Source organism: Centropristis striata, chromosome 16 (assembly GCF_030273125.1).
Source record: "Centropristis striata isolate RG_2023a ecotype Rhode Island chromosome 16, C.striata_1.0, whole genome shotgun sequence".
Classification (NCBI taxonomy): Eukaryota; Metazoa; Chordata; class Actinopteri; order Perciformes; family Serranidae; genus Centropristis; species Centropristis striata.
Window position 1 is genome coordinate 7,782,975 of NC_081532.1, and position 22,415 is coordinate 7,805,389.

Genomic DNA, 22,415 nt, shown 5'->3' on the forward strand with positions numbered 1-22,415 from the left:
TAAATGATAACTGAGAAAATAAAGACTAATTAGGAATACAAAAAGAATAACAAAAAGATAGCTAACACCATTATTATATCACAACAAGCAAAATTTTCTGCATTATAAATTGTTTTTAAAAAAAAAGGTTTCATAATCGATACTGATATGACTTTAATGGGCCAATATCGGCCAATAATATCTGTCCACCAATATATCTGTCAGGCTCTACTTGTGATTGAGCAGCTTCAGGAGTTCAAAAAGAGTTGGTCCTATGAATCAGTGGGACAGATCTAAAACATGCACGTCACTCCCGGAGAGTTTGAGGAACCACCTGATAGACAACAAGTGTTTCTACTTGAATTCAACTATCTTCTTAAGTCTCTCAGAATTGTAAAAGACAAAAAATGAACTATTTCTTCAATATTATGACAGCCTGATGAATGTATAACTTTCATTTCTAATAACTATGATTTAAAAAATCATTATCAGTGAATGCACTTTATGTACTTCGTACTCTCTGCATGACCAATGTATGTACCTCTTTCTTTTTTTAATTTTAATCTATTTTATTTTTTACTACTATTTATCATGTTTAGTTCTTTGTTTCGTGACATTTGTGTCTTGTAATCCCTTTTTGTCTGACCTCATGATTGTAATGTTCCTTAATTGTCAATAAAGACAAAAAAAATAAAACAAAAATACAAACTCTCCCTCTCAGAAACACTCTTTACAATGTTGTCGCCATAACAACTAACAACAATCGCCATTTTGTTTTGTACCAGAAAAAATGACCACAGATGCAATGTTCCTTCTATCCTTGTTCTGCTTCTATGTGTCAGAAACACTGATGAAATACTCTCAGCAGAGGTATTCATCTCCAGATAGACGTACCAGTCGCTTGCTTTGACATCACCACCGCGGACAAAAGGATTTAATTAGCTGAGATGTTTTACCAGCTGTAACATTCCTGCCATAACTTACGCAGTTTGGCGCAGCTCCAGTAGACTATCCTCTTCCCCGGGAGGTTTTTAAATTGGTATTTCCAGCAGCAGAAGCGACCAACAGATAACGCGGAGCCGCGGCCTGTGGAGGCCCGCTGCGGACCTCAGTGAAAACCATAGACTGTATATAAATAAATAAAAAAAATGAAAACATGCTCGACACAGTCCGGAGCTCCGCCCCCGCGGCTGCACAGAGGTGTTGGGCCGAGTAGTGCACGCCAGCCGAGACTTGCACGCCACCTCGCGGGAGCGCGCACAGCGTACAGCAAAAGCTAACAGGCATTGTAATCATTTCTACGACAAAGTAACAATATAATCTTCTTCGTGGGGCTACTAATAAATGATCCGAAGTGAATTAACGTTTATTCATCAATGTTTTATTTGACTCAGTAGAATGAACATTTCCTTGATGTGAAATTTGCAAGGTTTCCTTGATTAATGTCTTGATATGTCTAAACTCTGTGGTTTTCTTATCGATTTTTAAAAATAATATAATAATACCTTTATTTATGTAGCACCTTTAAAAACAGCGTTCATTATTCTTTATTTTGAAGGTGTCTACATAAGAGTCACACAAGCCTGTCAGAAACATGACATGACAAGTATCATGAGCATCAATGTTACTTCAAAGTGTCATTAATGTTCATGACACATCCCATGTCATGTTTATGACACGCTCATGTCACTCTTATGTAGACACCTTCAAAATAAAGTGTTACCATATCTTGCTTAAGTCACAAAGGCATGTTCAAAAACAAAAAAGTTCAAAGTTCAAAGTCACATTTTATTTTGACTAAGGCCTAATAAATCCACTTAAGTCACACACTTGACATAGGCCATTATCTTAAAGGGGTAAAATCACATGATCTGATCAACTGAGGATGTGGGAGATTTTACCATAGGTGGCCGGCGTCATGAGGAGATGATTTAGGGAAAAAAAACAACTATTTTGACAAAAATGACCTCATCGTGGCGATTATTTTAACAGTGTGACGATATATATGTTTATAAACATACTCTGTAAAGCAACTCGGTTACTATTATCTAAAGCTTGTACAGCGTTTAGAAAGCAATTTGCAATGATTAAATGTTAATCTGCAGTATAATAATATGTTTTAATGAAGTACTGTAGTAGCTTTCCGACAAAAGTGAGCAGAGATTTATGACCAACTTTTAAAGGAGGGGGGCGCTTGTTTGGGATTGGTCGGACCAGTCACAAGATGATGTGAAGTAGAAAAAAAACATTGAAAGCGTCTCTCTGCCATTCAGAGCAGCAGCTGCAGCTTCAGGGATTTTTTGTTAAACTCAACAACAATGGTAAGTTGCTTATTATTGTCACGAGACAGCTGTCGTCATTTACCTTTCAGCTTTTGAATCGTGAGCTTTTAACAAATGTGAAGTTCCGCGGACTGTTGAGGAAAAGTGAGGTCGCAGATTGGGCTAGCGTTAGCCTGCTAGCCTAGCATGAGTTCCACCCTCTGTCCATTGTATCAGTGTGAAGCTAGACAGAGTGCAAGAGTGAGACTTCCGGTGCGGGATTTCAGAATAAAATTACTACGGCAGAAGAGGTTCAGAGTTTTAATTAGCAAATCTCTATTAACTCTTACGCTTTGTCAAATCAAAACCTATTTCGTATGTCATGTTATATATCACGCAAAGGTTTATCAGGTTTAAATTGTTTTATATTGTTTTAAATGATGTTATCAGTAACACATTTCAGTAAATCAGTTTACGATTTTGTCATGTCCTCATAATTAAACAAATAGCACAAGAGTAAATAAAGTGTTTCTTTGAATCTATTTCAGCATCTTTAAATGCTGACTTACTGTGAAGATGCAGTAAATCTTACTTAGATCCTTCATTCATACAAATCACAATATTGATTGTGACTATGTAACGGCATTGATTGACTTCATTTCTGTTCAAGGTTTTTTATTTTATTCAGATCTACTACTTTATTCAGGTCTTCAGATTTCTTGGATTGCACAAACGTTGATTAGTCATCAAAACACACAATAAGCTATAGCACTGTGTGGCTTTAAAATCAATACGGTGAGCCACAATTTACAGTAGCATAAATTAAATGCATTGCCATGTTTAGCAGTAAGATGGAAAATACACTCCTTTTTCATTTTTTCTTCTTTGATAACAAAAAGTATATGTAGGCCAGATGTTATTGATCACAAAGTGTGTTATTTTTTGTTATTAATAAAGATAATGGAAGTACACATATCTGTATCATTTTAAAACTATGTGTTTTAAAAAGCAGGTAGTTGTCATGATTATTGTTTTATAATAGCATCGTAGACCTCCGAATTGGAATCGAATCGAATCGTGTCATACAATTAAGGGCCTTGAGATTTGATTGTTGAAGACAAGTCCAGACATGCATATTTTTTTTATTTTGAAGACCTAGCGTGCTTCCTGTCACAGTGTGTCTAAGTGTGTGTATCTTGTCGCAGCGGTGATGTGTTTCAACACGTCTGGGTTTGGGGAGCTGCCTAAAGGCTAGCTCGCTCGCTTATCATGATGAACATTGTTTCCCTCCGGTGTCTTTTTTTGCCTGCGTGTCATGACAGCTCGACTGTCTTCTGTGTCGGATAACACATGCCTTATTTTTCACACACGAGATGCATATTAAAACCTGGGCAGTATGAGTTAGTTGACTCTCATTTCCTGGCTGAATTAGCAGCCAAACCAGCGAGCTGGAGGAATTTAAACCAGAAGTCAACCTGTGGCCACCTCCGGATTTTATTGTCGTGCCTGTACATCTTCCTACCATGCATCCTGTTTTTAAACTCTCCCAGTCCCAAACCACAGAAACACTCCAGTCCCTTCTTAATCTGTGAAGATCTCTCTCTGAGCTCAGTGAAATCCTGACTCCCACCAGCCATCTGTTCAGGAAGGTGTAATTATAGATTTCAGAGACTCTGCAGAGACTCTTAAAGAGTTTATGTCTTTGTGTTGCAGTTATGTAATATAGTGTGTGTGTGTGTGTGTGTGTGTGTGTGTGTGTGTGTGTGTGACACAGGTTCAGACCAATACAATCCTGTTGATACTGGAGTATTCTTGTCTGTCTGGATAAAGCCTGTGGGTGAGATTGAACTCCTACAGAGAGATAGTTTAAAATAAAGTTTTTACTTTTGGTATTGCAGGGTGCTAACTCACTGCTTTACAGCTTAGCAATAATAATGAAAGAAAACCACTTAAACCTGCAGTCTGTGACACTGCAGCTGCCTGACATACATATAAAGCCTCTGCAAATATCCTTTAAAAGATGATGCCAAATTAAACACAACTAGATTATGATTATGATTAGCAAATATTTTTTATTCATATTTTTTAGATGAACAAGTCATGACAGATCAAATACTTGATTATGGCAAAACACCGTATCAATTTATTTTTTGTCTTTATATATACCTTATTTAAGATACTGTTTATAGTCTTGTTTTAAATGATCAAATCTGCTGTAATAGAACATTTTAATCTATCTATCCATCAATACTGTAGTAGTTTCCTCCCTTAGTTTATTAAGATATTAAGATAAGGCATTTTGTTTGGTTTTGTTTTACATTTTCAAGTTTCTTTACGAGTTAACATGTAGCTGGACAAGAGGGAATCTGATCATTTTACATGTATGACAGTAAATCAGAGACATAAATGGCACAATGATATGTTCTATGTAACTATGAATAAATCTTTTTAGGTGATGAGGACAAAAAATAACTTCTATTCTCTCTGCATAAGTTTTTCGCATCTTTGTTTAACAACATATTATGCAAAAGTTTTAAAAATGTGTTTGTGAAGTAGGTGGAAGTGAAAAATCTTGAGGAAGGGTTAGTTTGGCTTTGTTGAAGTGTGGTTGTATAAGGCAGTAGTTCTCAACCTTTTTGAGTGGAGACCCCCAATTTAATATGCATGTTGTCCGCGACCCCCACTCACTGAACAGAATCTCACACGCACAGTTCAGATCACCCAAAAAAGAAACAAAATGACAAGAAAAGACACAAAATGACCAAAAAAAGACACAAAATGACCAAAAAAGACACAAAATGACCGAAAAGACACAAAATGACCAAAAAAAGACACGAAATGACCAAAAAAAGGAAACAAAATGACCAAAAAAAGACACAAATTGACCACAAAATGACCAAAAAAGACACAAAATGACCAAAAAAAACCCACAAAATGACAAAAACAGACATTAAATGACTAAAAAGACTAAAACACATGAACACTTTAACACAGTGGAGACAGAGCTGACTTCCAAAATGATTTGGCGACCCCCAGAAATCATCTCGCGATCCCAATTGGGGTCGGGACCCCAAGGTTGAGAATAGCTGGTATAAGGTCAGCAGTCATTGTATTACCTACAGTAGATGGTGGTTGATTCACCCCCAGTATGGAGAATCAGGCGAGATTACCACCTAAAAATGTTATTTTATCAGTTTAAGTTTACAACTTATTTACAATATTCCACAGCTTTATGGAGAATTGAAGCAGTTATCTATACTCTCTTCAAAGCCACCAGACTCCTTTGACAAAAACAATCATTTTACCTCACAGACAGAACACAGAGTTGCTGTTCCACCGTGCCTCAGTTGTTTAATTATTTTTGTGTTATTGTGTGACTTTGGTGTTTTAAAGGGTTAGTTCAGATTCTCCAAAGTCACACAAAATCACAAACAAACTAACCCATTGATGCAGTGTAAGATCGCCAACTCCTGTGTTCTGCGAAGTAAAATTACTGTTTATGGTGAAGGGAGCATAGATGCCTAGAACCACTTAATGCATGCAAATAAATCTACATAAATAAATAAATAAATAATAAATAAAATAAATAAATAAACTACCTCTTTAAATAAGAGTATAAAGTTATTTCACGCTCTATAAGCTTCATGCTGTGCAGAACAAAGGCATCATATTACCATTTTCTCCCATATCAGATGACAGAGCACATCACATAGCTGTTATAAAAGGACAGAGGCTGCCAGGAAGTTTGGATAATGGTTAATGGATATAAGTAAGCACTTCCTGATGTAGAAGGACTACCAGCCTGTGATTTGCATGCGGTTGCATTTTCAGTTTCAAGTCCAAAGATCAGAGCTTTGTCATCAATATACAAACCGGGGTGAATGTAAATAGAGGAGGTTTAATCACACAAGTTTTCTTAATGAATTAGACATTTAAACTGATGTATTTGTTTCTCCTGTTTTTTATCAGAGTGAATCACTGGTGGTGTGTGATGTGGACGAGAATCTGGTGAAAAAACTGAGGGATTTCCGTTTCCGGAAGGAGACCAATAATGCAGCCATCGTTAGTGAGTATTGGCAACACAATTTATGTCATTAAAATCTTTTCATACATATTCTTTTAGTCTATGTTAAGCTCAAACAGTATAAGGAAAGAAAATGTGAGGAGTCCCAGGTGCAAGTGGAATCTAGTGGTTACAATATGAACCATTTTTTGTAGTATCAAAGACCTTGGCAGAAGGCAGAATTCCACAAAAAGTAACAAGAAATTGGACTATATATTGGAGAGTGGCTACAGTATACATGTGGAGGGAAGAGTTGCCTCCAAATATAGCAGGTGGTGTGACAGCGTAGTGTTGCATCAGTATCAAACTCAGCTTAAGCTTTAATCTCCACTATCTCTGGATCAAAATGTCATGGCTGCTAAATTGGATTAAGAGTGTGCTTGCATGGCAAGGACTCAGACTCTCACACACACCTTTTGGTAATGGGAATTATCAGTAAAAAATAGCATTTAAGTTGTTTACCTTTTTATTCTTCCTCCTCGTGTTTTATTCTTTTTCATTTTGCCACATCTAGACTCGTATGATGGTTTCTATGCAGCTGTTGACTGAATGTTTTATTTGATATTTACCTCTCAGTGAAGGTCAACACAGACAAGCAGATGATTGTTCTCGACGAGGAACACGAGGTGAGTTAGATATTAAACTTGTCATTATAATACCATGTTGTCTATTCTTGTGTCTGCACAAAGACATCACAAGTTCATGTTAAACCTTCACATTTTTAATTTAAATTTAAAGGTACAAAACTTTCACACTACCCTGCATCACTTTTTTTTTTAAAAAGGTCATAATGACTTTGTTGAACTTTGTGCAGTTAAACTTGTTTTGGCTGCTCAGCTGGTTAATATTAATGGAGAAATGCTTTTTTTAGATAAAGTGTAACTTAAGAAACTGCACGGCAACAGACAAAATACCTCATTCAACTCCTTGTGTCTTTTTTTTTTTTTAAAGGATATTTCTCTTGATGATCTCAAGGAAGAACTGCCTGAGAGACAGCCGAGATATCCTTTTAATAAGTGACCCGTCTTCTTTCAAGGATTTTCCCCCTTTTTTTGCCCTTACTCTGTTTTATATCATGAGCCTGTGGTGTTCATGCACTGGTTTACGATTAAGTGTTGCAATATATTCTTCTTGCAGCATGGCCTTTGCTTTAAAGGTGGATTTCTTCTTAAAATTTTATTTGAAATATTATCTTAAATCTTTCGGTTCGCCCTTGATAAATGAATTTGAAAGTCAAGTCCTCATCTACATTATATTGCAGTATGTGAACTGTCCTTAGCACCCGGAACATTTATCGTCTACAGCTATAAATACCAACATGATGACGGACGCATTTCCTATCCTCTCTGCTTCATCTTCTCCAGTCCAGCAGGTAAAAACCATCTCTGGAGTTACTTTTTAATTAAGGGCAACTGCACTGTTCTGTTATTGAGGAGAGTTTTTTTGTTAATGTTGGTATAATTTGTGTTTGGCAGGTTGCAAACCAAACCTGCAGATGATGTACGCAGGAAGCAAACTCAAACTGGTGCAGACTGTTGAACTGTCAAAGGTCAGTGAGCTGCCTCACACATTGAAGTCATAATTCAAGGTTCAGTAGGTAACTTTTATCAAAAATACTGTCATGTTTGCTTTAACTGTGTGTATAGCCCCTTTTTTTTTTTTAACACTTTATTTGTGATTTTTCAATTATCATACAGAACAATCATATTCTCTGTTTAACAAATAATCACCAAAAAAAAACAATCCTGAAAACAAACAGAGACAGATCAAGCTCAAAATCAGCGTGACAAACTCGTAATAGACAACAGACAGGAAAAGACAAGAGGAGAAAAACAAAAATAAACAAAAACAAAACGAAACAACAACAAGTGCACCTAATACTTCATGTTACAGGATTGTTCAATGGTAGGTGTAATCATTCAGAATTCCAGTTCCAGGCCAGGTAAATTGTTCACATAAGTTATTAGAGGGTCCCAGGTTTTGTGGAATCTTTTAGTGGAACCGTTGAGGGTACATCTGATCTTTTCCATCTTAAGGTTCTGCATAACGTGCCTTATCCAGTGGTGATGTGATGGAGGAGTGGCAACCTTCCTGTATAGCCCCTTTTTGAATGCAGAATTTAGTTCAGGGGACATTTTTCAGCAACATGTTAATTCCTGCAAGTTCAGGAACTTCCGGGTCGGGGTTTGCAGGGATGACTGTCGCTGATTGGTCAAACATAGACCAGTGAGGCTTCGACTCATTTACCGCTTCATTCATAAAAAAGTACTACAGTATCGATTTCAGAGTATTTTAGAATGTGGGCAGAAACACTGTGGCTGTGAAAACGGATAATAAGAAAGACAAGACAACTAAAAGTCACATAAGTGATAGAATAGAATAGAATAGAATAGAATAGAATATATCTTTATTGTCTGTTCAACAGAGCAGAAATTTGTCTTTCAACACGGCTATAAAAATTCATGCAAAACACACAACAATTACATGAAGTGAGATAAAACAACAACACTTCAGTAAAAACACAACATCAATAAAAAGAAGGACGTGGGGTACAGTGTTACCGGCCACTATTTAGTATAGCGACTGCAGATGGTAGAAATGATTTTTTATAACTGACCATAACTGTCTTTGAGACTAAGATGTCCAGCTTGTGTCTTGCTTATTTTTTGTTTCCCAGCTAATAACATGACCATGAGTCACTGGATAAATCACATCCAGTAAGATATCATGAAATGTGTCACGGTAATGGCAAAATATAGGTGTTGGTGACATATTTTGCACGAGATGAGTAATTTAGTTCTCTGAACAGTTTCATGCAAACTAAACAGTGCTACGAGAAAACTACAATAAACTGCAACTTTCTTGACTTGCAAAAATCACTTATTTTTTTACATCAACAAATATCATCGTCTCCTTTCTAAAATAATGGCATTTTTGATAAATAATCTCCTCATGATGCTGGCCACCTTCGGTAAAATTGTCAGAAAGCCCTGAAGAAATTACTTGGCCATTATTTTAAGAGGGTGTCGATATGTGGAATAAATAAATAATCTCTTTATCTTTATTTAGAGGTTTTGTTCTTGTATTAAAAGAAAAGTATAAATATCTGTTTTTCTTCTTTTATACAGGTGTTTGAGATCAGAAACGTAGAGGACCTAACGGAAGAATGGCTTAGAGAGAAACTGGGGTTCTTCGGCTAAGGTCGTCTCATGCAGTGGTCTGGGATGTGAGGAGGATCCAGATTGCACAATCTCTTGGGGAGAGCACTCTGCAGTTAATGTTTCCCTCCCCTCTGTACCAGACCTGATTTAAATAGTGTCCGCAAATACCTCCTGTACTCAGTCTTAGGCCTCTTTGGCAGGTTTTACATATTACGATCCAGTATGACACTAACTAACCCTAAAACTGAAGACACTATTTAACGCAGGTCTGATTTTGTCTCCCATGCAATCTCTCCATGTGCCAGTTATGTGTCTGTATTGAATTAACACTCCCATATCTCTTAACGGTCAGAAAATTGATAGTACTCATCTGCCCTTCTTAAGCATGTTCATCCAGGTGAATTTAAAGGCATAACAACAGTTCCTTCAGTAGTTTACACTCCTGCGACCCTGAACCTCCTTAGTTTCACCTTTTTTATGTTTTTAATAATTTGAGGGAGTCTTACTTTTTCATTTTTTTCTGGTGTATGTAGGGGCTATGTAAGCATATACTTTATAGCATTAATTTAATTTGGTTTTAAAAACAACCTTCCTGCTAGAACATATGAACAACCATCGCTACAATACAGAGCACATAGCGTTCAGCTTTAGTCTGCTTCAGTATTCATCTAAGGGCATTTAAATTATAATTTAGGTAACAAACTGGAATCACTCCAGATGACTATAACACTAAGACCATTCCTGAGTCTTTTATGTGACGTGTTGTACCTTCTTCTGTGCACATGAACAAGCTGGCAGAATCCCTCGAGTGGTGCTTATCTATCACACTGCAGATTTGCCCGTCAGTCCACCATCAGATCACATCGTTTCATCTGTTGAGAGAAAACATTGTGACTCATGGGTAAAGCTGTCTTCTGCCTTTGACCTGCATATTTGTAACGACGGTATCACACAAAAAAAACAATATTTCCACTGAAACATTCCAATTTATTACTTACAACAAACCTCCGTCTCTGGCGACCATGACAGTTTTGAAACCACTGCACACAGAGGGGGATTACCTGCCCTCTTTTTAATCTACTGGGCTACTCTGTATAAATGGCTCACTGTGTCTTTAGGGAAATTGTTAGCTAATATTGTGCATTATAGCTATTGCCGTTATTAGTGTTTATGAATGTCGTGCTTCATTCTGATGTAAAGCCACTTTGATTGCTTAGTGGTGGTCAAAGCTTTGAGAAAAACGGCTGCGGCTAATCCAGATGCCAGTTGTGCTTCATGTTTAGACTTAGTAGGTAAAGGACATTTTCCCAACAAAACAGGGTTCGAACAATGAAGCTTTTTGTGTATTGAATGTGCCAGCAGCTCAAATTTTGTAATATCTAATATATACAGTTCAGTCTGTGTTTGACACTGAAGTGAACATAAACTTCATCTTTCAGCACATTTTAAATCTAATGTGTCAGAGTATGGAGTAAAACAACATAAAATGTACTTTCCAAACACTTGCAGACTGTATTTTATATATTTGGCTTTTTAATCGTGCCCAAAAGCGACAGATCTTCCTTTTTTTTGGCCGAAGATCCTCTTAAACAGCAATTAAACCAGGCCGACACACTAAAACTCCAAACCAGTTGCTAATACTTTCAGGATTAGTGGCTTTTAACAGCAGGGCTGCTAGACCCAGATTGTTAAAGCTACATTAAATGAACTGCAAAGAAAAGAAAATTGCACTGCTGGGGCTGCAGGCTGGTTTTATGCAACCAGTGAGAGAGAAACTTCCATTATACCGGCAGCAGATTTCTGATTCTTAAAAGCTCAGTATATACATATATATATACACACATGTCCAAACCGAATAAAGAATAATAGGCACAAATGAATTCCACATGTTCGCTCATTGGTGTCATCCCTTATAAGAAACTCCTACGCGGGAAACAGATAAAGAAGCCTGGTGGCTGATTTAAAGTCTGCGACAGGAAATCTCCACCTCCAGTAATGTATGATGTCATACCGCTAAGTCTACCATACCAATGCCTCTTCTTAAATCTTTATTTTGTCATATTTGCGTCTCTTTTTAAAAAAAAAAATCACGAGGCCAAAATAAATATGACATAAATGTGCTTTTTGAGGGAAAAAATAAGCTTTGTTGGGGGATTATAATGGATTGTTTTATTTTAAACACTATTTTTTTCTAACTTCCTGATCTGTAAAGTCCCAAAAAAATTTATTTTCTATTTAAGTGTAGTCTTGGTAAAGATTTGACTCAAAGATATGTATGCACAATCACACCATTTCATATAAATCATCTTTTGATTTCAAATGTTTGATCAATAACGGTTTACGTGTTAGGGCAGGGCAGTTAAATCCAACAGGGACTATAGGGGAATAACTGTAATCAGTTGTTTTGCTCTTTAGTGATACCATCAAAGCTAAGATCAGCCAGTTATGCTGCTGTTCCAGAAAAACATAACCCCAACATGGGTGACTCTTGTTTGTAATAGTTTCTGTTCTTACTTGAGCTGAAGTTGTATGATATCCTTTAAATGAAGATTTATGACCCTAAGACCTGCAAAACTCTTTCAAAACTTGTGATAAAATTTAAAAAATCTGAAATCAAGAATGTCTGTCTTGATATTTAATTTGTGCAATGTACTGACTTCAATGTGAATATAAAAAACATATTCAACTGTTACAATTTTAAAACAAATTTCTTAAAACCTCTGAAATGTGAGCTACTGTAAAAGAAGTGCATGCTTTTAATATATGACAGAATGGTTTTCATAAGCCTGAAATTTGCTGCTCTGTTTCATACATTTTTAATTATTAAGTTCACTTTATTGCAAAGAATTTAGTTGCATACAAATTATTTTAAAAGGGGCAACAATTGCATTTTAAACATCTGGTCTCAGTTGTTTTTTTACTCTATCTGAACTATTTACAAACTGAAAGTACTGTCTTTGAATAATTCCTCTGCTACTGCTATTTTTCATGAAAATAATAGACTGTCCATTGATTATGTATCGAAATTAATCTCCCCAGTATATGGTCTACTTAACAAAGATTTCCCTTTGGTTTTGAGCCATGTATCTGGTTATGTCTTGTGGATCTAGTAGCTTTCCCTCCTATGTGGTGAACCTGTTGTATATTTGGCCTCTTGACTCTTTTACTTTAACTTGCAAATGTGTTGTTCTGCTCTTGGCGTCCTCTTTGATCAAATGCTTACGATACTATTTTCTTTCCTTTTTAATAAAAACACACCTCAGACATGCATCATTACCAGCTGCCTCATGGCATCAGTGAAACTTGAGATATTTGTATTTTCCCATACTTTATAAACTGTCTATTGTCCTACTGTCCAAATAAAATAATAGTGATGTTTACCTCTCTGGTTTCTGGTGACTGCTGTTTTCAAATTGGCATGTATGGTGGGCATATCACTGTTTGTCAGATTTGGTTCAGCATTAATAAGATCTGGCAAAATAAATTACAGAATAAGTTAGTAATAGAAAAAATGTTTTATGTCTGTGTACAGTATATACATCCTATTTAGATTTACAGTGTGCTTTAATGTGTATGTTAAACTATAATTTGCGAGTACAGTAAATATTTTGGTATAACATGGAAAAAATACAAATATGCCAATAGCACCCACATCCCAGAAGTTAAAAGGACACTAATTAAACAAACTGTTAAATAATTAATTAAATTACCCGTAAACAGTGGTGAAAGGTTACTTGTACATGTACTCCATTACTGTACTTAAGTCCAATTTTGAGGTATCTGTACTTCCCTTGAGTATTTCCATTTATGCTCCTTAATATTTCTAATCCACTACATTTCACAGGGAATTAGTGTTTTCATTATTGGACTATATTCATCAGCTTTAGTTACTGGTTACTTTGCACATTTGGATAGTTTTCTTAAATCAACAAATTAATTATATTTTATTATGGGCTGAACTACCCAGCAGTGTATAAAGTCATTAAAATAATCTCTACTAAATGCATTATAAAGAGATGTACACGTTAATGCACAATAATAAGCCTCCTTTATATTTCTACTCCATTACATTTAAGAGGGAAATACTGTTTTTATCATTGGACAACATCCGTCAGCTTTAATTACTATTTACTTTGCATAGTTTGATATTAAATATATGTTGTGGCAATTTACAAGAAAGTGGTGGCTTCTACAATAGGCCTACATCAACAAATCCCAATATATTATATACAATAACTAGGCTTTAATCCAGTAAAATAATACAACATGTTCTGAAATGAGCCATTCTTCATAAGTCACGTTACTTTTTAAATTATTTTTGTGGTAGTTGTAGTAATAGTAGCAGTTGTTAGGAGAAGAGGACTGATGGACAGACTGAAAGAAGCACTGAAGGACATAAATCACTCCAGAAGATGGCAGTAATGCAACAATAAGGTTACCAGCTGGGCCGAACACTCACTGAAGAAGAAGACACGCTGACAAATCTCAAATCGGTTGGGAAGCTGCCTGCATCATCCGCCGACCGAGCCAGGAACCGACGAGCAGAACCGGAGAAAAAATGGCGTTCACATTCGCGGCCTTTTGTTACATGCTTGCTCTGCTGCTCACGGCGGCGCTTATCTTCTTCGCGATCTGGCATGTAAGTACACGTTTGGACAACTTTAGATCAGACTGTTGGCCTGCCACTACAACAGCGCTGGGAGAAGTGGGTGAAAGAGCGAGGGGCGCTCTGCCGCTAGGCCACCTTTGTGGCTACATAGCCGGGACTCTTTTCGGGGGTTTTATACGTCGCTCGCTGCGGATCTTGGCAACGTCTGGACAGAACGTTTCCGAGCTAATATCCATAGTAACGGCCACGCGCCGAGGGCTCAGTATACGTAACATGGAACGCGACCGTTCTAGAATGAATGGAACACACCCAGCCGTTGGCTACAAGCTAAAGTTAGCAAGCAGTTTAAACAACAAGACAAACAGTAGTTTGTCCTATAAACGCAACCATTTTCATTGTTCACCTTTCATTAATGAACCACAGTGTGACCATAACAAACGTTTAATAACTTGTCAGGCATGTCAAATGGTATGTGTTGAGCTATCAATTAGCCAGCCTGTTAGCAGGCTTAGCTAACATTAACGTCCAATCCTGGACCGACAAACCGCTCTGTGATGCTGCTGTCACCTGTTTCCTTTAGCGTCCCCTCTTTCCCAACATGTCACATGTCTTGGTTTTGTAACACGGTTAGTTTCATAGTCAAAATGTCAACAGTATCAGCGCAGACTGGAAACTTTAAGACAACGTGTCCATGACACAAAACGTTATATAGAGAGCGTCCGTCATTATCCCGTAGGTAGCGTTAGTTGGCGTAAGCAAACGATAGTTCTATATCATATCGTCACCCTGTTAAAATAATCGCCTAACTGATTTTTTCAAGTTTTGCAGGAAACACAAAAAACTTCACCAAAAGTGTAACATATGACATCTATTGATCATTTCACTCAAAAAGGATGTAACAAATGATGGCTATTGGCATAGTAATAACACTGTGTGTAAATTATGTAACTTAAGAGAAATAAATTACTTAGGCAATTTTTTGAACATGCCTTTGTGACTTAAGCAAGATATTGGAACACTTTATTTTGAAGGTGTCTACATAAGAGTCACACAAGCCTGTCAGAAACATGACATGACAAGTATCATGAGCTTTAATGTTACTTCAAAGTGTCATTAATGTTCATGACATATCCCCTATATATATTCACTCTGATGTAGACACCTTTGAGTAAAGTGTTAGTGTCAACAATAAAACACTAAAATAACTAAACTGATAACTAAACAATCTCCCTCTATCTCTTCTTTGCTGGGTTCTTATCTGATGCCTATGAATGTGGCAAATTGTCAAAGAAGTGATGATCTTAAAGGGGTAAAATCACATGATCTGATCAACTGAGGATGTAGGAGATTTTACCATAGGTGGCCGGCGTCATGAGGAGATGATTTAGGCAAAAAAAAACAATTTTGACAATGAAATGACTTAGGCGATTATTTTAACAGTGTGACAATATTCTCATTCATTAATAAACGTGATTTGAACTGTGAACATCTATTAAATGTTATTACACTGTTGCAATAATGGTAACGGCAATAATTTCAGGGGTAAACAATAACAACAACAAGCTTGCAGGGCTCTGATATTTATGTTTTAATCTTTACTTATTGACGAAAATAGTTTTGTTCTATGGGTCAAACAAAACGTACAATCTGAAGACCTATTTTGCTCCGTAAACTTGCGCTAGCCATGTTTGTATTTTTTTTTTTTGACACATGTAATCTAAATTATATTTGTTTAATGGGGGGGGCAATTGACAATGAAAATAATGATTAGTTCCAGGCCAATGAGAAAAAAAACAAGGCATATATACATTACACAAGAAATGGATTCTTAAATTGTAAGCATGTGCTGTTACTGCGCTTAGTGAAAGATGGGGTATAAAAATAATATTGACCCAAACTTTCTGTAAAGGTTCCCTCTAAATCCAAAGCTATCCAATGGCAAACTGTTTTTTTGCATGTTCCTAACTACACCTTTGCACTGAGGTGCTACATTGTTACATTGTGATCTTCTTGTCCCCCCAGATTATAGCATTTGATGAGCTGAAGACTGATTACAAGAATCCTATAGATCAGTGTAACACTTTAAATCCGGTAAGTGACCCCACCGTACCTGACATACCCTTCTTGCCTCTTTGACTGCATGCAGAAGTGCTCTGTAGAAAGGTCTTTCATTTAATTTAGTAAAACTTTATCCACCTAGCTGTTTCTTTCAATCATTTCTCTGCACTGTTATGCTAAATAACCTGCCTGTTATGAATTCAGTGATCTTGTCAGCTGTCAAACTCTAACGCCTTTTGTTGTTTTGTTTTTTCCTAATCTGCTTTTTTTTTTTTTTACACTTTGTTAACGCCAAAAAGACAGTTGAAAAGGTCAAAAAGATTAAAAGAGTCAAAATTGCAATAAAGGTTTGTACCAATCTTTAAAATGCCCGCTCAGTTCAACTCGGTCTGCAGTCTTGTCATTTTGCACGGAGAAGTGTTTGCAAACGTCTTTTCAGTTAACTAATCTGAGTTTAGCTCCGGATTAGACAACATGCCACCTGTGCCTTAGGTGTTTTACTGTCATTTAGCGGATTGTAAGTATTCTTTTTATATATCCAGGTGATAATTTTTGGCTGTTGCAGATCAGTAATTTTTCCATTCTTTGTGACCTTAAAGTGCAGCTTTAAGGGTATGAGAATTAACTGAAATAGAGGATTGAACTTTCTATAGCCCTCTGTATAACTCATCTAACCAGATGATTGGTTGTGTTAAGCTGCTCATTTAGGTGTAGGGGCCACGGTGTGTGTAGTAGTGGACAATATTAGCTGGGATAAAATATCCAACGTTATTATTTATTGCTGAAGTGTAGCTGTTAACTGAAAAGACTTGCAAATGCTCAAAACATGCATGATTTTTATTACAACCTACCCTTTGTTTGCAAATAGTGTTACAGTTACTGGTACAGTAAATTCCTAGTAAACTCAGACAGTGAGGAAACTATTCTTGAGTTTGAGACAGTAACATGACACCAGTCTTATTCACTGTCCTGACAAAGCTTTTAAATTACAGTATTCATAGTTAACACTTAAGGCCAGATGAAGTAATTGGATTTTGTAGCAAAGCTATTAAGTGGTAGTGGATATTTTCAGCTGTGGATCATGGTATAGGATAATGCTTGGTGTTGGAGGAAACTGATAGAATGTTCTAGTTTTCATTTAAATTGTTATAATTATGACTATTTTATGAGGTACAGCCTGTACCGTACAGGCTGCAGTTTGATTCAGAAATAAGTAAAACTAAGCTGCTGTATGTGAGCTCATTGTTGGCTTTAACCTACATCACCTGTGGTTCAGAACAGATGGCTGCAGAATCCCAACACAGCTCAGCAATATTTGGGATCACTGATTGGCTGGTGGTTTCAGTAGTAGGAGGAGTTATTTTAGTAAAAAGTACAGATTCCTCTGTCTCTAATCCATGATGCACTCACCAGTACTATGTGCAGTTTTGACCACGGCCAGTCTTTTTGCGTGTGGATTGTCAGCGCAGTTGGCACATTTTTTGTGCTGTGATCAGTTGTTTTTGTATTTGGCAGCACAGTGCAGGGTTTCAACACATTATAGCCCCTTTCACTTTTTCCTACTCTTCCCTCACCTTTCCATCTGTGGGCTGTTGGTTGCCCCCACGCTTCCGCCCTCTGCTCTTTTTGAATGCATGGCTTCCATGTGGTGCCTCCATCTGCCCCCCTGAACCCCCAGCACCACATCGAACTCTTGTCAACCCGAGGCAGGCTGCTGCATCAACACTGCTAGTGCTCACAGCATGGTCCTACTCCTCCAGTGTCGCCCGGTCCGTTTGTCAGGGAGTGGGATGATGTGTAGGTCTGCCCTCACTGCAAAATATGTTGATGTTGAGATGCGTTAATATTCCCCAGAGCAACTTGTTGATGGGCCTCTTTACTTGTGATCAGATTTGATGATGCATGACATAACCAGGGTGGGAAATTAACCTTTTCTGTCCACTTGCAACAGCATCTTATAGATGTATATAATTCTACCTGCAACTCACATGATAACTTAGTGCGATACATGATTTGGCTGCATGGCTAAAAACAGTCCCATTGCTTTGCCTCATCAGATAGAGGACGTCTGAAGGTAAAGCCTCACTGTGGGAGTTTTAAGTCGACCAGTGGGGTCTTTTTTTTTTCCCCCTCTCAGTTTGAGCTCACATGCTAATGTTAAAATAATTTTGCAGGTGGCAGGTCTTAATTTTTCACCCTGTTTACTGTGTTACACATTGTGTCAGATCAGTGCATGATAAAGCACTGTTCATGTATTTTACATACAGCGCGGTAGCTTACATGTGGCATTTTTCTTCCCATGTAATAATGGGTAGTAATGTAACATCAAGCTGGGCTTCAAGTGCACAGAAATATAAGAGCGTACAATATGGATATTAACTGCATTGTTAGAATGAGCATCTCACTGTAGCTCATTAGTATTTCTCTCCTGTCTTTGACTCTCTGTGGAGCTGGCTGCAATTTTTAGAGTCTGTCTCTTTAAATAGCCCAGAAGCTTTCTCTTTGTTAAAAGGCCTCATTGCCTTTGAGGCTCTAACTTGTTTTTTTTAATCTGACCGACTTATTTCATGTGACTCCACACTTGGTAACTAATTATTCTGTGTGGACAATTCAAGATTTTTTTCTATATTACTGACACTAAATCAACATTCAGGATTATGAAAACAAGAGACTTATGGTTCGCTGTACGTGGATTCTGACATTTTCTTTCCATTTTGCTCTTTTCAGCTGGTGCTCCCAGAGTATCTCATCCATTTCTTCTTCTGCGTGATGTTCTTCTGTGCGGCCGAGTGGCTCACCCTCTGTCTCAACTTACCGCTGCTGGCTTATCATGTCTGGAGGTATGTATCTAGCATACAGGAAGATATTGTCAACAAAGTTCAGCACCACTAAATGCAGTATATAATCTGATGTGTCACACTTTGTTTCTGTGATGCAGGTATATGAGCAGACCTGTGATGAGCTGTCCAGGACTCTACGACCCAACAACCATCATGAATGCTGACATCCTGGCGTTTTGTCAAAAAGAAGGCTGGTGCAAACTGGCTTTCTACCTCCTGTCGTTCTTCTACTATCTCTACGGGTACGAAATACTTTCTTCTGCTCATATTTTGGTTGTGTTTTCAGTGTTCCCCCTAGGTTTACAGCCTTCTGTACATTTTTAAGTAAAATGCATTAGTCTTGTGCTCTTTGAGAGCTAAATGTGGGCAAACACCTCACACAACATTTATCACAGTCAGGAGATACCGTGGTGTAGGATCTTTATTGTTATCTTACTGTGTTGCTGTTAACAAGGCTTACCACTCGGACATGGAGTAGCCAGTCAGTGTGGAAAGATAGCTGGCTAGGGGGGTCCTGGAGAATTATTTTTTTCCATAAAAAGACCAAATTTGGTGGCCTCTCACACATCCTAATGCCACTATTCCATCATACACTTGGGGGACAGACACTTTGCTGAGACAGCAGCAACACAACGAAAAAATAACTCTATATTATGAAAAGTGTAAAAATACTTAAAGTAGCTTGAAATGTGACATTAGAGAATGCGGCAAATTGGAGAATGGTTGGCCGCCACAGTCTAGGTCATTAATGGGAAACCCTGGTGCACGTGTGTATGTGTGCACGTCATGCGCAATACAGAGCACAAACAAGAATAACGCACAACCATGTAGAGACAGAAATGACATTCCATCGTGTTAATAAGATAGATAACATAAGGCAATTTAGTTTGTTTAATAAAGGACAAGATATAGACCTTTAGGAAAGGTAACCTAAAATGACTTCTGTTGTGCTTTGGCGCTATATAGAAAATAAAATGAACTGGTTTTATTTTGTAGAGACTTACTTGGAAGTAGGCTGGGCGATATATCGATTTAAAAAATATTGATATATTTTTAAATGTGATATGCAATTAGACCATCTCGCATAAAGTATAACGTTATAGTTACATTTTTTCTCTCTCTTTATATATAAATGCTGCCCTTACTAGAGTTTGTCATATTAAGTAATTTTGTAATGTTCGTTATTCTTTTTCCCTAAACATATTTATTTCAGAAAAAGATTTTATTTCATAGGCTATTTTTATTTTAAAAAATGTTTTATTTAAATGTGCATTTTATGGAGCTTAAACTTTCAATAAAACTACTTGTGACATGTCATATTTGACTTTGACTGAACATTTGCTCTCACTTTGCGATAAAACTATCGGGATATATATCGATATTCAGCCTAAATGTATCGGGATATGACTTTTGCTCCATATCGCCCAGCCCTACTTGGAAGACGTCAAACCGTGTGAAATCAAGTATTTAACTTGTTCTACTTTCTCATCTCTTTTCCAACAGGATGATTTATGTTCTTGTGAGCTCTTAAACCGGACGATGAAGGAAAAGGACCTGCATGTACAGTAGACGACCAGACACTATGATCTTAGTGCTGGAACACTGGACCTGCTGGAGACCACCGTTCAGCAACACAAGATTTCAAGCGGACTAACTCTCGACCCCCCAACACACAGCGCAGAGTGTCATTTCGGAAACATTTAGCCCGTCTTAAGAGAATATCTCGGTCGCAGCGTTCCTCTCATAGCACTATAGTTTAAATTTTATGGAGGACAAACCTGAATGGACAAGTTTTTTTTTTCCTTTTTTTTTTTTTTTTAATGGTGTGTTTTGGATGCTTGGGATTTAAATAAAGTTTTTTTTTTTTTCATCTTGGTTTCAAACTATTGAGTGTTTACAGATTTAGGTAGACATTTTCAGGTGTGCTTTATCTGTGAGAATCTGAGCTGTGTGCTGAACTACGTTAGCTTCTCCTGTGAATTAGATTCTGGGCTTTAACGGCTAATTTCTAGCTGCAGCGTGATTCATTATCATCACCGAAACAAATAGTTAAATGCAAACTAGTCTTCTGATATTGCTCACAGATGCATCAGGACATTTTGGGACTTGAAGGTACAGTTTTGTACAGCGAGGGCTGAAGTGCGTGGGTTGCTATCACTTAGTGAAACGTGTTGCACAGGGACAATCTTAGTCTGGTTGTCACATTGGTTTTCAAACTCTGATGTATTGTTTCCATACTTATCTATCATCACATTTACATCATGTAATCCCTGTTTAAATCAGTTGCAGTATTTGTTTTAAGTGTGATTCAAGAGTAGCCAGCGACGTGTATGTGACCTGTATTTATCGCCCTCGCAGCTATCGATAAATAAAAAGGTAGACTCAACAGTAGAACGATATATTCAGCATTAGGGAGCGACAGTACGTTGTTGTTCTGCTTTCTGCATTTGAGCTTTTGATAGAAAACTGCTGATGTGCCATACTGTTGACTGTATCTTTTGAAATTCCCGAACTGTTTGGTCATTTGTGCATTTTGTTCATTTCAGCACCAAATATTCCACAGCGTTAAGAACGCCACTGTTTATTTATTCAGTGTTTTTTCATTTTACTTTTTAAATGTCTCCAAGATATCAAACACTCCTCGCTGGTCAGTGTCGGGTCATTTTCGAGTGATTTAAATCTGGAAAGTGATTGTTTTTGTTTTCTAGAGAGTCGAGACCATTAGACAAAAGTTTTCATAAATACTAGAGTATTTATTGCCATTTTCAAATGTGTACATTTATCAGGGAAAGGGATGGTCATTTGTCACAGATACCATTAACATTTTTATGTATTAGATCCCATCGTGTCATATCTAGGAAATGACAACTTGAGTTTATTTGAATCTAAATAAAAAAACTATCCCACTCTGTTAATATGGACTGGAATGTTGTTTTAACTCTTTAAAAAGGAGAGGAGCACAGGAGCAGGATGTTTTTAAAAAAAAAAGTACTGCAGGACTCTGAACACCCAGAAATGAGCTTTGTTGAACTTTTTTGCACTTCTTTTCCCCTTGACTTAAAGACAGTTTTGTTTTTTTCTCAGTAAATTTTAAAGCATTTATCTTAAATAAGGCATTGGCTACAGCAGACCACAGCAATAAAAGGGACAATTCACCCCATAAAATGCATGTTTTTCCTCTAACCCTTTTTAGGGTGAACTGTCCCTTTAAGCATCATCAGCTTAGTGGTAGTACAGTCATGGAAAAATGATTAAACCGCCCTTGTTTTCTTCAATTTCTTGTTCATTTTAATCCCTGGTACAATTAAAGGTACATTTGTTTGAACAAATGTAATAACAAAAATAGCTCATAAGAGTTTAATTTAACCCTCTGAAATCTCAATTTCTGTTGGAAAATCTGTGAAAAAATCTTTACCATGCCATGTTGGTATCAGTTTTTTCAGT

The 22,415-nt window shown here is 37.0% G+C and overlaps 2 protein-coding genes across 2 annotated transcripts; both read left to right on the forward strand.

The window, feature by feature from the left end:
• Positions 1 to 2,199: 2,199 nt before the first annotated feature.
• Positions 2,200 to 12,844, forward strand: gmfb (glia maturation factor, beta). The gene is made up of 7 exons (XM_059353006.1): positions 2,200 to 2,300; positions 6,210 to 6,306; positions 6,880 to 6,929; positions 7,255 to 7,304; positions 7,593 to 7,675; positions 7,779 to 7,852; positions 9,432 to 12,844. The coding sequence occupies exons 1-7, from the start codon at positions 2,298 to 2,300 to the stop codon at positions 9,501 to 9,503; spliced, it is 429 nt and encodes a 142-aa protein (XP_059208989.1). The 5' UTR covers positions 2,200 to 2,297; the 3' UTR covers positions 9,504 to 12,844.
• Positions 12,845 to 13,943: 1,099 nt separating this feature from the next.
• Positions 13,944 to 21,886, forward strand: cnih1 (cornichon family AMPA receptor auxiliary protein 1). The gene is made up of 5 exons (XM_059353005.1): positions 13,944 to 14,103; positions 16,096 to 16,164; positions 18,859 to 18,971; positions 19,070 to 19,213; positions 20,475 to 21,886. The coding sequence occupies exons 1-5, from the start codon at positions 14,023 to 14,025 to the stop codon at positions 20,500 to 20,502; spliced, it is 435 nt and encodes a 144-aa protein (XP_059208988.1). The 5' UTR covers positions 13,944 to 14,022; the 3' UTR covers positions 20,503 to 21,886.
• The last annotated feature ends 529 nt before the right edge of the window (positions 21,887 to 22,415 follow it).

Coding starts and splice junctions, on each gene's coding strand:
- gmfb (XM_059353006.1), top strand. Junction 6,307..6,879: donor CAATAATGCAGCCATCGTTA/GTGAGTATTGGC, acceptor TTTACCTCTCAG/TGAAGGTCAACACAGACAAG. Junction 7,853..9,431: donor AGACTGTTGAACTGTCAAAG/GTCAGTGAGCTG, acceptor TCTTTTATACAG/GTGTTTGAGATCAGAAACGT.
- cnih1 (XM_059353005.1), top strand. CDS start 14,023: ATGGCGTTCACATTCGCGGCCTTTTGTTACATGCTTGCTCTGCTGCTC. Junction 16,165..18,858: donor AGTGTAACACTTTAAATCCG/GTAAGTGACCCC, acceptor TGCTCTTTTCAG/CTGGTGCTCCCAGAGTATCT. Junction 19,214..20,474: donor TTCTTCTACTATCTCTACGG/GTACGAAATACT, acceptor CTTTTCCAACAG/GATGATTTATGTTCTTGTGA.